We start from the raw sequence: 12,946 nt of genomic DNA on the forward strand, positions 1-12,946 counted from the left end.
ACTTGTCCTGGCTGAGGGGGAACTTTGATGAGGCTCTGGCTCCAATGCCAACCTTTCCACCGGCTTTCATATTCTGCCACGGTAGGTGGTAGACGGTAGGCGGTAGTCAGGGAGGAGGGGCGCCTGCCGGTACTAGAGGTTTACTCAGAATTGGCGGGACAGCGGGCGGCAGGCGTTCATGGGCTGCTCTCGGCAGCTAGGCTCGGGAAACTGGGTGGACCCCTCCCTTCCCCCTTCGTTCCCAACCCCCACATTAAAGCCCTGCTCTTGCTTATCTCTCTTCCATATTCATATTCACTGCCTGCCATGTGATGGCATCCTCTGCGCTCCTCCGACCACGTTTGTTATTAGGAACACCAGAGAACTCCTAGATGCCAGTTCGTATCAATGATTTAAAATATGATCTTAACTTCTGTCTCTTAATTTGTTCTGTAGAGAGAGGCAAGGAGAGAGACTTCTGTAATTTGATATTTTTTCAGTAAAAGTGTAAAAGTAGCCAAAACGTTAAGGTTCAGAATTTGTTTTCTGTATTTACTTTGCCGATCAGTAGCTTTTCAAAGTGTGTGGGGGGTGGGATGCCATAATCTTTTTCTGCTTGGACTCTCTAAACGGCTTAAATTAGTCCAGACAGACACTATTGGCTTCTGATTTTCCTCCTTATTTTCTAACCATTCCTTGTCACATTCCTTAGAAGCTCTCCCCTTTCCTTCCTGTGGGAAAAAACAGTGAATTTATTTAAGAAAACCATATTAAGTAAAATTATAGATGATACATTTCATAAAAATCACATAGATGCTACTTAATGAGTAAAATGCAGCAAGTAAAAGATGGTGTTTACATTTGTGAGGAATTTAAATATTGTTTGAGAGATGGTTAAGGGGGTGATATATATATTTTGTATTATATAATAGCCATTTCTTTCCTCTCATTTCAGTACTTTCAGGTTTGCTCTACACGACACTATGTCTGAGAGACAGCAGCAACAAAAATGTTTTTATCCATTGAAGAAATATGGGACAGACAAAAATGAAGGTAAAAAGGATTTCTATATTGTCATATTTTTAAGATAATATGCCGCTTGAATCTCAAAGAATAGGGTAGTGTCTTGGCTTGTCCACGTTGCTGTAGTAGAACACCATGGACCAGGTGGCTTACAAATTACAAGAATTTATTTTTCACGGTTCTGGAGTCTGTGAAGGCCAAAATCAAGGCACCAGTAGGTTCAGTGTCTGGTGAGAGCCTGCTTCCTGGTTCATAAAGGGCTGTCTTCACGCTGTATCCTCACATGGCAGAAAGGGCAAGGGAGCTCTCTGGGTCCTCTTTTGTAAAGGCACTAATCCCATTCATGACGGCACCTGCCTCATGACCTAATCACCTACCAAAGACTTTACCTGCAAATACTGTCACCTTGGAGACTAGGTTGGTACATAAACATTCAGTCTGTAGCAGGTAGTTTCCTCAGGCTATAGGAGAATGGAACATTTTTCCACAGACCACTGGAAGTACTAGTGTTCCTCGGGAAACATTTTGGGAAAGCCTGTTCAAAGTAAATCTCTTCTGCCGCATTAATACCTTGTACCTTTGTTTACTAAGAGGAATGTATGCTTACTAATAATTAAAATCTGTTCTTCTCATTAAGAAACCACTTATTGCTAACTCATTTTATCTTATGTCATTAGTCATTCTCTCTTTTGCTTAATCTTTCCACTTTTTCATTCTTTACATATAACCTCAATTTATGTTTCTGATATCATGACGGCAAGAAATAAGTGCATGAGTGCTAGTCATTAGGAAATCTTAAAAATAAAATAAAATGCCCCACTCTTGAAAAGATGATACAACTTACCCGTAAGGATGAGTGGATGAAATAGCTCTCATTTTATACCAATTTTCCACACTTTTCAAAACTAGTTTGTTATTATTATTTAATCATTATAGCTGCCATTTTTTGAGTTCCTGTTTTATGTCAAGCACTGTGGCAACCTTGTCATACCAGTTTTCTCATTTAATCCTCAGAAAAATCCTGAGAGGATGTTATTTTAATTTACAGATAAGATACAAGAATCAAGATAGGCTGGATTATGCTGTGGTAATAGACAGTCCCCATATCTCAGGGGCTTATTCGTCACTTTGACTACATGTCCATGGCAGGTGCATGCCCCTCACAGGATGGTGGACTTTGGGGGTTTGAGCCATTCTTACTGGAATGACTTGGAGACCCAAACTGACAGAGCAGCCATCATCTAGAAAGTTGTCAGTCTCTGTGCCTGAGGGGAAGAGGACCCTGCAAGGTCTCAATCCAACAAGCATATGTTCTGGCCCAGAAATAGCACATGTCACTCACAACCCATTAGCCAGAACCAGTCACATACACAGCCCTGTCCAAACAAAGGAGGTCGAGAAGTACAGCTCTTCCAGGTCGCCGGAACAGGGACAAATGGAAACACATGGCAAACAGCACTACCGCACGATGGAACTGAGGCTCAGAGAGGTAAAATACTCGCCTAAAATCACATATGCAGTAAGTGACAGAGCTTTACTGGATTATTCTATCAAATACTTGACAAGTCGATGTCTGAGATTGCTTGTGTCTGAATCACCTTGATGAGGGAGGTCTCTAGCCTTGTTCAGGCACCTGACGTAGTTGGTCAGCCAGGGGACTGCGGTAGCTGTTATATAGCTCCCTTTTACGCTTTCCCCTTGGCAACGTTATTTCGGAAGGAAAGTGGGTTCTTGCAAATGACTCTGACTCTTTCTATACACCGTACGTAGACCACATGCCCTTACTGCTCCCTTTAAAATGTGAATTTTTCCCTTTCATTGCTGGATTTTCCTGAAAACGAGTTGGTTGCCCGGCATTCTCCAAAGGTCACCAGTAAGGGTCCTCTTTGTTGTTGTTATTGTTGATGAGTGTCATTATGAACTCCTGGCTTTTGAACATGTTGGTGGGCTTCAAACCATCGTTATGTGGTGTTGAGCAGAGGAGTGAAATGATTTGACTTGCGCTCTGCTCCTGGGTTGAAAAGAGACAGGTAAGGGAGCCAGGATGAAAGCAGAGGGGCCAGCTGGACAGCAGTACAGTCCAGGAGGTAGCTGTTGGTATCTTGGCCAGGGTGGTGGTAATGAAGGTGGTGAGAAGTGGCTGGCTTCTGGACATACTTTGAGAGAGGGGCCGAGAGAATCTCCTGACCAGTTGGATGTGGAGTGTGGGAGAAAGAGAGCACGCCAGGCCCCCTCCGAGGTTTGGGGACTGAGCAAGTGGCATTTGTGGGTCAAATGCCCTATCTGTGTTTCCTTTCACTTCCAGTGCCACACAGGGAAAGTCCCAAGGTTGTGAGTAGCAGGATTGCCCTGACAGCGGGCCACACAGGGAAAGCAAGGGCTCCCCAGAGGAGTTCATCTGAGGCCTGGTCGTAATCAGTCCATCGTGGAGTGATCAGCAGTGGGCGGATCTTTACTCATAAGCGTGCCCTGAGACAACATGGAATAGTTAATGTACAAAAGGCACAGCACACAAACCTAGAGAACCTTAAGTATTACAACCCAAAGGAAGCTGGTTTGTAACAGTGTAATTACCATAATCCTCCCTCCCCACAAGCCACTAGTATGATTATCTGCTGGTTCACTGTTTTAGTGGAATGCGTTAAAAATAAAATACCCTTAGTGAGTCCACCCATGGGAGAGAGAATTGACACGATCTTATTTCTGCAGGTGCGGAAAAACTTCCAAATCTTTTGACATGGTGAATTAGATATGCTGGAGGGGAGAATTTGTGGGTGGAGGGGTGAACAGCAACACAACTGCTAGGAGTGAATACAAGGTGAGGTATACCCAGGACACTTTCTAAGCGTGCCTGTAGCTTCAGTATCCAGTACAGTAGATGTCAGAGTAAAGAAAATGAACAAGAGCCAAAGAGAGGCCTTACAGAATGATGAAAGGATCAGGACACCAGGGAGACATAAAGTTCCTAAATGTGTATGCACCAAACAACAGAGCCTCAAAGTACACGAAGGAAAAACTGGTGGAGCTGAAAGGAGAAAGAGCCAGATCTGTATTTATAGTGGGGGCCTTCCACACCCACCTCCCCCTTAGCAAGTGACAGAATTACTAGAGAGAAAATCAGCAAGGATATAGGAGTCCTGAATAACACAGTAAACTAATGAGATCTGCATGACATAAATAGAACAGTCTGCCCAACAACAGCAGAGTACAGTTTTTTCCCCCGAGGGTCTCTGTAACATTCACCAAGTTAGACCATCTCCTCGACCATCAGACAAACCTCAATAAATTCAGAAGGAATTGAGGGACTTCCCTGGTGGCGCAGTGGTTAAGAATCCGCCTGCCAGGGAAGGGAACACAGGTTCGAGCCCTGGTCAGGAAGATCCCACATGCCGCGGAGCAGCTAAGCCCGTGCGCCTCAACTATTGATTCTGCGCTCTAGAGCCCGTGTGCCACAACTACTGAGCCCACGTGCCACAACTACTGAAGTCTGCGCACCTAGAGCCCAAGCTCTGCAACAAGAGAAGCCGCCACAACGGGAAGCCCATGCGCCACAACGAAGAGTAACACCGCTCGCTGCAAGTAGAGGAAGCCCGTGTGCAGCAACGAAGACCCAACGCAGCCATAAATAAAGAAATAAAATTATTAAAAAAAAAAGAAGAATTGAAATCCCGCAGAGTGTGTTTCCTGACCACGATGGAATCAAATTAAAAACCAGTAATAGAAAGCCAAAAGAAGAATCCCTAAACACTGGGAAATGGTGGCTGACACATCATTCCAGGTTATCGTTCACACCCTTGTTATAGAAGGGCTGAAGTTAGGAAGAGTTGCCTGCTGAGCTGAAAGGCATTTCAGGCTGGCCCAATAGAGAGGTCACTCTGGATCTTTCAAACAGAGTATTGTTCAGGGCAAGGCTGGAGGGAGGGAGACAGTTCAGGAGGCTGTTACCTCAGTGCCACCTGACATTAAAGCTCCAAGTGCACTGGCAAAGGAAGTCCAGCTAGCTTGCTGGTTGTTAGTGGAATCGGTTTGGTGGCTCATTGGATTTGGGAAGCACGAGAGAGGTATTGGTGTGGTTGCTGGAAAGTCCTGAGAGAAGGCAAGATTCGGGTACCTTCCTGGTATCTATATGACTGGTGTCCAGTCTAGCCCATGGACGCATACACCTCGGTTCTTTATCAGTCCTGCTCCACTGTTTTAAAAGTTTCAGCGCAGTTGTCCTCTCCTCCCTCCTCCCTCTTTGTCCTCCTTGTCCTCTTCCTCATCCTGCTCCTCCTCGATTCTTCCCCTGATAGTGCCATCTGTCGGATAAGGCTGTCCTCTCTGCACAGGCAGAAGAGTGTCCTTTCTGAGGCTTGTGGGACTGGTCCCTTAGGCCACGTTGGCACTTGGCCTGCCCTACCATGCTGTTAGCCTAAGACATGGTACGTGGTAAGTGGACCACAGATGTGTCTGCAAACTTGTATTTTTGTTCCTCTTTTCAGAGTACAGTGATGGTGGTAGACCACCTCAAGGAAGAAAGAAAGATTGGAGTTCTTTCCCAGGTAATTCTGGCGAGAGGAGCCCTCGTTATGAACGTGATGGGTGTGAGCCTCAGCCTTCACACCTCCAGGAGGATGATGGAAACGTGGTGAAGAGGGATGTCCAGGAGGACCCCGAAGTAAGCCAGTAAGTGGCCAGGCAGCAGGGTTTGTACACAGCAGCCCCTGGGACTATGCACCTCTCTCACTCTCCGTGGACTTGTTTTTCTTCTCTCACTGCAAAACTGAAGCATGCTAGAAGTGAAATAATGGTTGAGCAATCCTAATTGTAGAGCTGGTGTCAAAGAGACGAGGGTGTACAGAAGACTTTCTTAGCACTTATGGCCACTCACCGTCCTTCTCTCCACGTCCCCCCTGCAGCTCTCCCTGTACCATCCGAGGCAACAAGAGAGGAGTGAGATGCCAAAGTGAAGGCCACATGCATACTACTGTGTGGAGAAACAGAAAACCTCTGGAGAGGGAAATGGGGGAGAACACACAAGATGGAACCCCAGGGAGCTGGTTCAGGGTCACTGTGAGTATCCTGTAAAATGTACGGAATGTGAAGGAGAGAAAAGGCAGGGAGAGCTGTGTTGGTCTCATGTAGAGATGCTGGTTTCTTTCACTGGGGACAGTTTGTAATCTGTCCTTTTTATTACCAGGAGTTAACAGTCTTGTTCATCTAAGGGCAGGGTCAGAGAAGCAATGTACAGGGAGCAGGCTGACCGTGAGGAGAACGGAGGAGCCTGTCTCAAAGCAAAGATGGAAACTACTGCCAAGGATATGGAGCGACTCCACATTGGAGGTCTCAGCTTGGCAAGCTGAGTGTGGGAGACGGAGGGTCGAGCCTCTGGAGACCTTGTCTGAGGGGCAAGCAGTGTGTGCGCTGGGTAGGATCTCCTGGAAATTGATAAAAGGAACATCATCTCTGACACCTTGATTATGTGGAAGAGAGTTTGACTGGAGAGAAAGAGTATTTAGGAAATCCATATTACGCACACCCGTAAGAATTCATGCCAGTGGTCCCTTCTTTACAAGCCCTTTCAAGCTCAGTAGAAGGCCGGAAAAGAACAGGAAAAGGTTCGTCCTCCAGCCTAAATTCCCTGTTGTCTGTCCTCTCTCCCATGCCTTCTTTTCATCCTTAGATTCCTTATGGGATAAAGTATGACAGGACATGGCTAATGAAGTCAATCCAGAGCCATTGCAGTGTCCCCTTCACTCCAGTGGATGTAAGAGAGGATGCCGAAGCCAGACGCGTGGGCACAGGGAAGGGGGAGAGAGAGAGACCTGATTCAGCAGGGTCTGTTGGCTTCTGATTCTATTGCTGTTGCATTCAATCCCTGTAGTTCCACTTTATGCAAAATGGGGCTCGGTTCTTTGTCCAGGAAGCTAGCACTGCCTCTGCATTGATGGATGTCAGCTACAAGATTCGTGACGAGGAGAGCCGAAAGGTGTGTGTCGAGGGCGTTACGTGTACCTCGTCCTGAGGAAGGAGTACAGGCCAGGGGCTGGTTGTCTTCTTTGGAACTAGAGTTCCCGGTGCTTACCCCACCTCTTCTTCCTGCAGATACCTGTCTTTGTCAGCCCCTCCGCTGTTCCCTACTCTGTGCGGGATAAGTTGAAGCCAGAAGAAATGGAGCAGCTAAAGGTAATGGAGACTCACGGTGAGTAGTGTGCCAGCGCTCAGACCCACCTCTCCTTCCTCCAGACCCCCGTCCCCCTCGCCCCCGATTTCCCTGCAACCACCACAGCCTCAGAGCGGCTCTCTCCATCTCTCTCTCCGCAGCTGACCTTGAGCAAACGATTTGATGTCTCCCAGCAAGCTCTTGACCTCCAGAGGCTCCGCCTTGACCCAGGTACGGCTGACAGCAGTAATTCTAGGGCGGGTGAGGGCAGAGGGGTCTTCCTGGAGGGAGAACTTAGGGATGGTAACGTGGGGAGGGGCTGGTGCTGGCCCCACACCCCACTCAGCCATCCTATTCCCTCCCCTCTCCTTCCTGAAGACTTGGTGGGCTATGATATTGATATATTTCTGAATCGAAGAAGCTGCATGGCTGCCACCCTGCAGGTCATCGAAAAGTATTTCCCTGAGGTGAGGCTGTAGGCCCAGTGCTGGTATTAGGGTAGGGGGTGGAAGAGATGGGGTGGAGGGCAGATTTGTCTCCAAGGTCCTAGATAGTAACCTTCACTCTACCTCTTCTTGCCCCAAAGCTGTTGTCCTTGAACTTGAGCAGCAACAAACTGTACCAGCTGGATGGCCTGTCTGACATTATACAGATGGCCCCCACGGTCAAGATCCTGAACCTCTCCAAAAATGAGGTGAGAAGAGGGAGCCAGGTCAAAGTTGGGTTGAGAGTAGGGGCGGGCATGTGGTTGGCCATCAGAGTGATGACAGGAGGCAGGTGAAGGGACCTGTGTGGGAGGGAGGGGTCTGGGGGTGCAGGGATCCAGATGTCCCTCTTTCCCTGGGATTCCTTCTCCCACTTCTGCACCATATTTCTCAGCTGACGTCTGTGTGGGAGTTGAACAAGATGCAAGGGCTGAAGCTTGAAGAGCTGTGGCTGCAAGGGAGCCCATTGTGTGACACCTTCCCAGACCAGTCCACCTATGTAAGGTCAGTGTGAACACCCTGTCACCCTTCTTGGTGACCTTCAGCCATGGGAGCCTAGACTATCTGTGACAGTGCCCCTTTGCCAAAGGTGGCAGCCCTGGTCTTCTGGGAGGATCACAGGCCCCACCTTCTGCTCTCTCTGTGCCTATCACCGGTGAGGAGTTTCCTTCCCCTGACCTGCTCACCTCTGCAGGCGCTCTGGGGTCTGTTTCCAGCTCTCTGCACCCAGCTATATTCCAGCAAGGCCTCCCAAGAGTGTGCCCCAGGAAGCAGGGCTTCTCCTCCTCACCAGGACCAGGAGCGACCATCCTTGATCCAGATGCTGGCGCCCTGGACTGAGAAGGGTCCTCCAGTCCAGGGCCTCTTGCTGAGAGAAGCCTTCTTTCTTCGTGCTGAGATGGGGTTTGCCTCCCGTGTTCTGAGAGGGGCCCTCTTCACCTTCCTCCAAAGGGATACCCCCTCCCCCTGCAGGTTGACATGGGGGCTTTCCTGCGTCATGCTGAGGGCTGAGGCCATGGGTGGCTGCTGTCATGACATCCATTCTGCTGGCCCAGTGCCAGGAGCTGGACCCTCCTTGGGAAAAAGCAGGGCTCCCTGAGTCAAGGGGCCAGACGTGGGCCCCCGCCAGTGATCAGAGGGCTTCCTGAGGCAGGAGTGGAAGGCAGAGGGCAGAGGTGGTAGAGGAGACAGAAGGACAGGCCTCTGAGGGGCACTTCCCATCCCTCCCTGCACACGTCACATCATCCCGCCTGGTCCTTCACAGGAGCCCTGGGCAGCCTGAGACAGGTATGATTCCTCAGATAAAGAACCAACTCAGAGAGGTGCAGGGGTCATCGGGAGAGAAGACAGTGATCATCAGAGGGGGCCACGGATCCTCAACCCCATACTGAGCTGGGACCTGACCCTTTCCTCCTTCTGAGGAAGATCTGCCCCCATGGCTGCTCGGTTTCCCATGCCCAAGTCTGGCTGAGCTCACACAGGTGACAAAGTTTCAGCCAGCATCCAGTGGGCCCCCAGCCCAACATGTGCATATTTTCCCTTCCTACCTGGTGTGTCTGGACGATTCTGGGGCAGGTGAAGAGCCGCAACAAGTGTGCCGTTTCCCCTTTCTTCTCTCTTCTACCCTGACCCCGACCACGGGAGAGCTTCTTTCCCTTCCCTTTGTTGTCTCTCTCTCCCCTGCCTCTGTGCCCCTATGTCTCTCTCATCTCTCCCTTCCTACCTTCACTCCCTTTCTGTCTTCATCCCCTCCATCTCCCTCCCTGAGCCCCACCTCACTCACCTCGCTGGCCCAGCATCCTGGGCCGTCCCTGGGGGGTGTCGGGGTCTTGCCAGAGTGCTGGACCCCCAGTGAGGTAGCAGAGCCCCGGGCTCCCACTCCATCCGCTCTTCTCCCCACAGCCTTCAGTGGGGCCCTGGAGGAAGGGAGGGAGGAGTAGGAAGCCCTGCCGCACGGGTTTGAAATGCTGGTCCCTGTGGCACTGGAGAAGGGAGTCCTAGTAGACTGGGTGGGAGCTACCCAGGCGAAGGAGAGGAAGGGAGGCAGGGAAGGAATATTAAAGTGAAGGTACTGAGAGAGATGAGGAGACAGTGCCTTTCAGACAGTAAGATGACAGATGCTCAGTGCTCAACAGGCAAGTGGACTGAAAACCCCTAAAATCAGGAGCAGAGGTGGGCAAAGGGTGCTGCTGGATTGGCCAGAACACATTGATCTCTGTTTATGGTATTACTGTTTTAACTCAAAGGAAGCATTGCAATCTTGAACTATCAACCACCTCTTCTCTATTTTTGGTTTTGGACAGGGCCATCAGAGAATGTTTCCCAAAGTTGTTACGCCTGGTAAGTGCCTATGTAAATCATTGTCTCTTACGAATGTCGGTGGCCTCTGCACCTGCCCTCAAGCCCTTTGGGTCTTGCCTAGATCACATATTAGCATCAGAACCTTAACCATTTTGGGGGACATGGACTCCTGAAAATGACATGGATATACTTGCTGGAAAAATACCCATAAATACACACACGCACACACACAAGTTGAATATAACACTAGAGACTTCCAGGACCTCATGATGAAGACATCCACTGTAAGCTTTCCCATGGAATTTCCAGGGCCCTTTCACACCTGACCTCTGACCCTCACCCTCCTGGGCCCATCCTTTTCCCGGATCATCCAGGGCCACTCCCCTGGTCTCCACTCCTGACTTCCTCTTCCCTTCTCCAGGATGGCCAGGAGTTACCGTCACCAGTGACCGTTGACGTTGACACTCCCTACATAGTAAAGCCCTGCAAGGTGAGGAAGAGGATCAAACAACATTTGGGGTGTTGCAGGGAGGCTTTATCTACTGCATAGTCTCAAGTGCCATTTGATTCCAGGGAAGCTACTTCGGATCTGATGAGCTGAAGAACCTAGTCCTGCAATTCCTGAAGCAGTAAGTATCTCTGGGAAGCTGAGCAAGGGGGGCAGGTCTAGGACAGGTGAGGCCACCTGAGCACAGGTCTGCTCAGGGGAGTTTTCAAGTCTCATTTGAGGTCCAGACCACAGAGATAGACTGTCTTCATTGCTCCTCCTTAGGTACTACTTGATCCATGACTATGGAGACAGACAGGTTCTCGCGGGTGCTTATCACGAGGAGGCCTGCTTCTCCCTGATGATTCCCTTCCACCCCGAGGACCCAGCCCCGTGAGTATGACAGTACAGCCTCTGCTCCCGGGCCGTGTGGCCCCCTAGCAGACACAGGCCAGCTCCTGCAAACACCCACCACCCACTGTTGCTCTTTGTCTCCTAGAAGCAGCTTGTGCAAGTATTTCAAGGACAGCAGGAATATGAAGAAGCTCAAGGACCCCTGTGAGTGTGTGATGGGGGGACTGAGTGGGAAAGGGCGGTGAAGGGCCCCTATGGGGCCCAGGGCGTGACAGCCCCTGACCTTCGCTCGCTTCCCCTCCCCTCACAGACCTGCGGGTCCAGCTGCTGAAGCACACAAAACGTGTCATTGTGCACACCCTCTGTGTGTTGCCCAAGACTCAGCATGCCTTCAGCTCCTTCGTGGTGGACACGTGGTACCAGACGGTGAGCGCCTGCTTCCTCCCCCGGGTGGGCCCAGGAAGCCGCAGGTGGGTGGGAGGTGGAGGTGGTGACTGGGCGCCTGGGCTCTTCCCTTTCAGGAAACGATGCTCTGCTTCTCCGTCAGTGGGGTGTTCAAGGCAGGTGAGTGTGTGTAGACCCCCAGCGCAGATGCCCCACTGCTGCCTCCCCCTGGCCAGGCTCACTCCCAGAACCACCTAGCTTCCCTGACCCCTTCCCTTCCTTTCCCTTCCCTTCCCTTCCCTTCCCTGCATTCCACCCCTCCCCTCCCCACCTGCCCTCCCCCACCTCCCCTCCCCTCCTCTCCCCTCCCCTTCCCCACTGTGTTCTCCTGCCCTCAGGCTTCCCACAGACAATCCAGGTCTGAGCTGTGTCCATGCCTGTCTGCCCTGCACACCCTGGGCGTTGGTGACACAGGCTGTGGATTTTGGTGGCTCTCATCCCAGATCCTTACTCTGAGAACTTGGGCCATTACTGAACCTCTCGGTTTCCTCATTTGCAAAACAGGGTAGTAGTATCCACCTCTTGGGCGGCTGTGAAAAATGCACCCCGTGAACTTGTGTGGTGGTCGTCAGGGGTCCTGTCACTGGGCGCAGACTGCTCCTATAGTTGCCCTCCCCATTCCCGACACCCTGGCCCCCGTGAACAATTGCCCTCTCAGCATGAGTGTCCAGTCACACCCTGACTGGGGACCGCCATGTGAGCATGTACAGCACGTGTGGCTCTAAGGGGTACTGTTGTTTGTTTGCTGTTGAAGTGGAAGGAAGTTCTCAGGGCTGTGTGCGTGCCTTCACCCGGACCTTCATTGCTACCCCTGCCCGCTACGCCAGGTGAGAGCCCTGTTGTGGGTGGGAATGCCCATCCCCACCTGGGCTCAGGGGCGTGGGAATGTGGTGGCAAAGACCTTAGGTTTACTCGGCATTGTGGAAAGCCAGCAGGGAGATCCCAGGAGCAGTGTAGCCTAGTGGTTAGGAAGAGCGTGGGCTCTGGAATCGGCCTATGGGTTCTCTCCTTGAAACAACACTCACTCGCTGTGTTCTTGGTCAAGTCACATGACCTCTGTGTGACTCAGTGTCTTCTTCCGAGAATGGGCATCAGAGCGTCCAGCCCTTGGGCTGTGGTAAAGGGTAAATGAGAAATTGCCCATGGGTTGGGGATAAACCTATAAATCGAGTGAAGGTGGTAGACAGTCTCTCCAAAGGTGGGCTCTGTGGGGAGGGGCAGAGGTACCAGTCAAGGAACCTGGGAGACAGACACAGGAGGGACGTGGAAGGAATCTGGTTGCTGAGTGCCAGTGGGAGCAGAGTCAGTATTGGGGGTGTGGGTGTCCATCCACCAGTTGTCTGAGGGCCCATTTTTCCTTCAGTCTGTGCATCATGAATGACGAGCTGTTTGTGAGGGATGCCGACCCCAGTGAGACCCAGAGTGTGTTCTCCATCCCACTGCCTACACCCACCTCCAGCTCCATGCACCCCTCTCCCAGCAGCAGCAGGACATCATGCAGGCATCCTCCACCCCATCTGAGATGAACCTCTAGTGTTCTCAGAAATGAGTGCTGGGGTTGCATGGGGATAGGAGGGAGCTGGGAGGTGTAGAGGAGTGATTAATGGGAACTTGAAGGTAATTTGTTTTCCTTGTTTATTTCAGTCATTTTTAATCTGAACATTTCATTCGTGGTACATATAAAGCTACCTAGTTATTTTGAGCAGCCTTGTATTATTTTTATTAATTTCA

The 12,946-nt window shown here is 50.6% G+C and overlaps 1 protein-coding gene across 1 annotated transcript; it reads left to right on the plus strand.

Moving 5' to 3' along the window:
- Positions 1 to 962: 962 nt before the first annotated feature.
- Positions 963 to 12,741, plus strand: LOC309978609 (nuclear RNA export factor 2-like; the record flags this gene model as incomplete). The annotated part of the gene is made up of 18 exons (XM_082865128.1): positions 963 to 1,032; positions 5,484 to 5,667; positions 5,901 to 6,054; positions 6,665 to 6,748; positions 6,866 to 6,970; positions 7,087 to 7,167; positions 7,306 to 7,375; positions 7,523 to 7,611; positions 7,731 to 7,838; positions 8,003 to 8,128; positions 10,352 to 10,420; positions 10,504 to 10,559; positions 10,703 to 10,810; positions 10,917 to 10,975; positions 11,082 to 11,197; positions 11,293 to 11,335; positions 11,970 to 12,042; positions 12,579 to 12,741. The coding sequence occupies 18 exons, from the start codon at positions 963 to 965 to the stop codon at positions 12,739 to 12,741; spliced, it is 1,758 nt and encodes a 585-aa protein (XP_082721254.1).
- Positions 12,742 to 12,946: the final 205 nt, after the last annotated feature.

This window comes from Leucopleurus acutus, assembly GCF_964270905.1.
Source record: "Leucopleurus acutus genome assembly, chromosome: X".
NCBI classification, from domain to species: domain Eukaryota; kingdom Metazoa; phylum Chordata; class Mammalia; order Artiodactyla; family Delphinidae; genus Leucopleurus; species Leucopleurus acutus.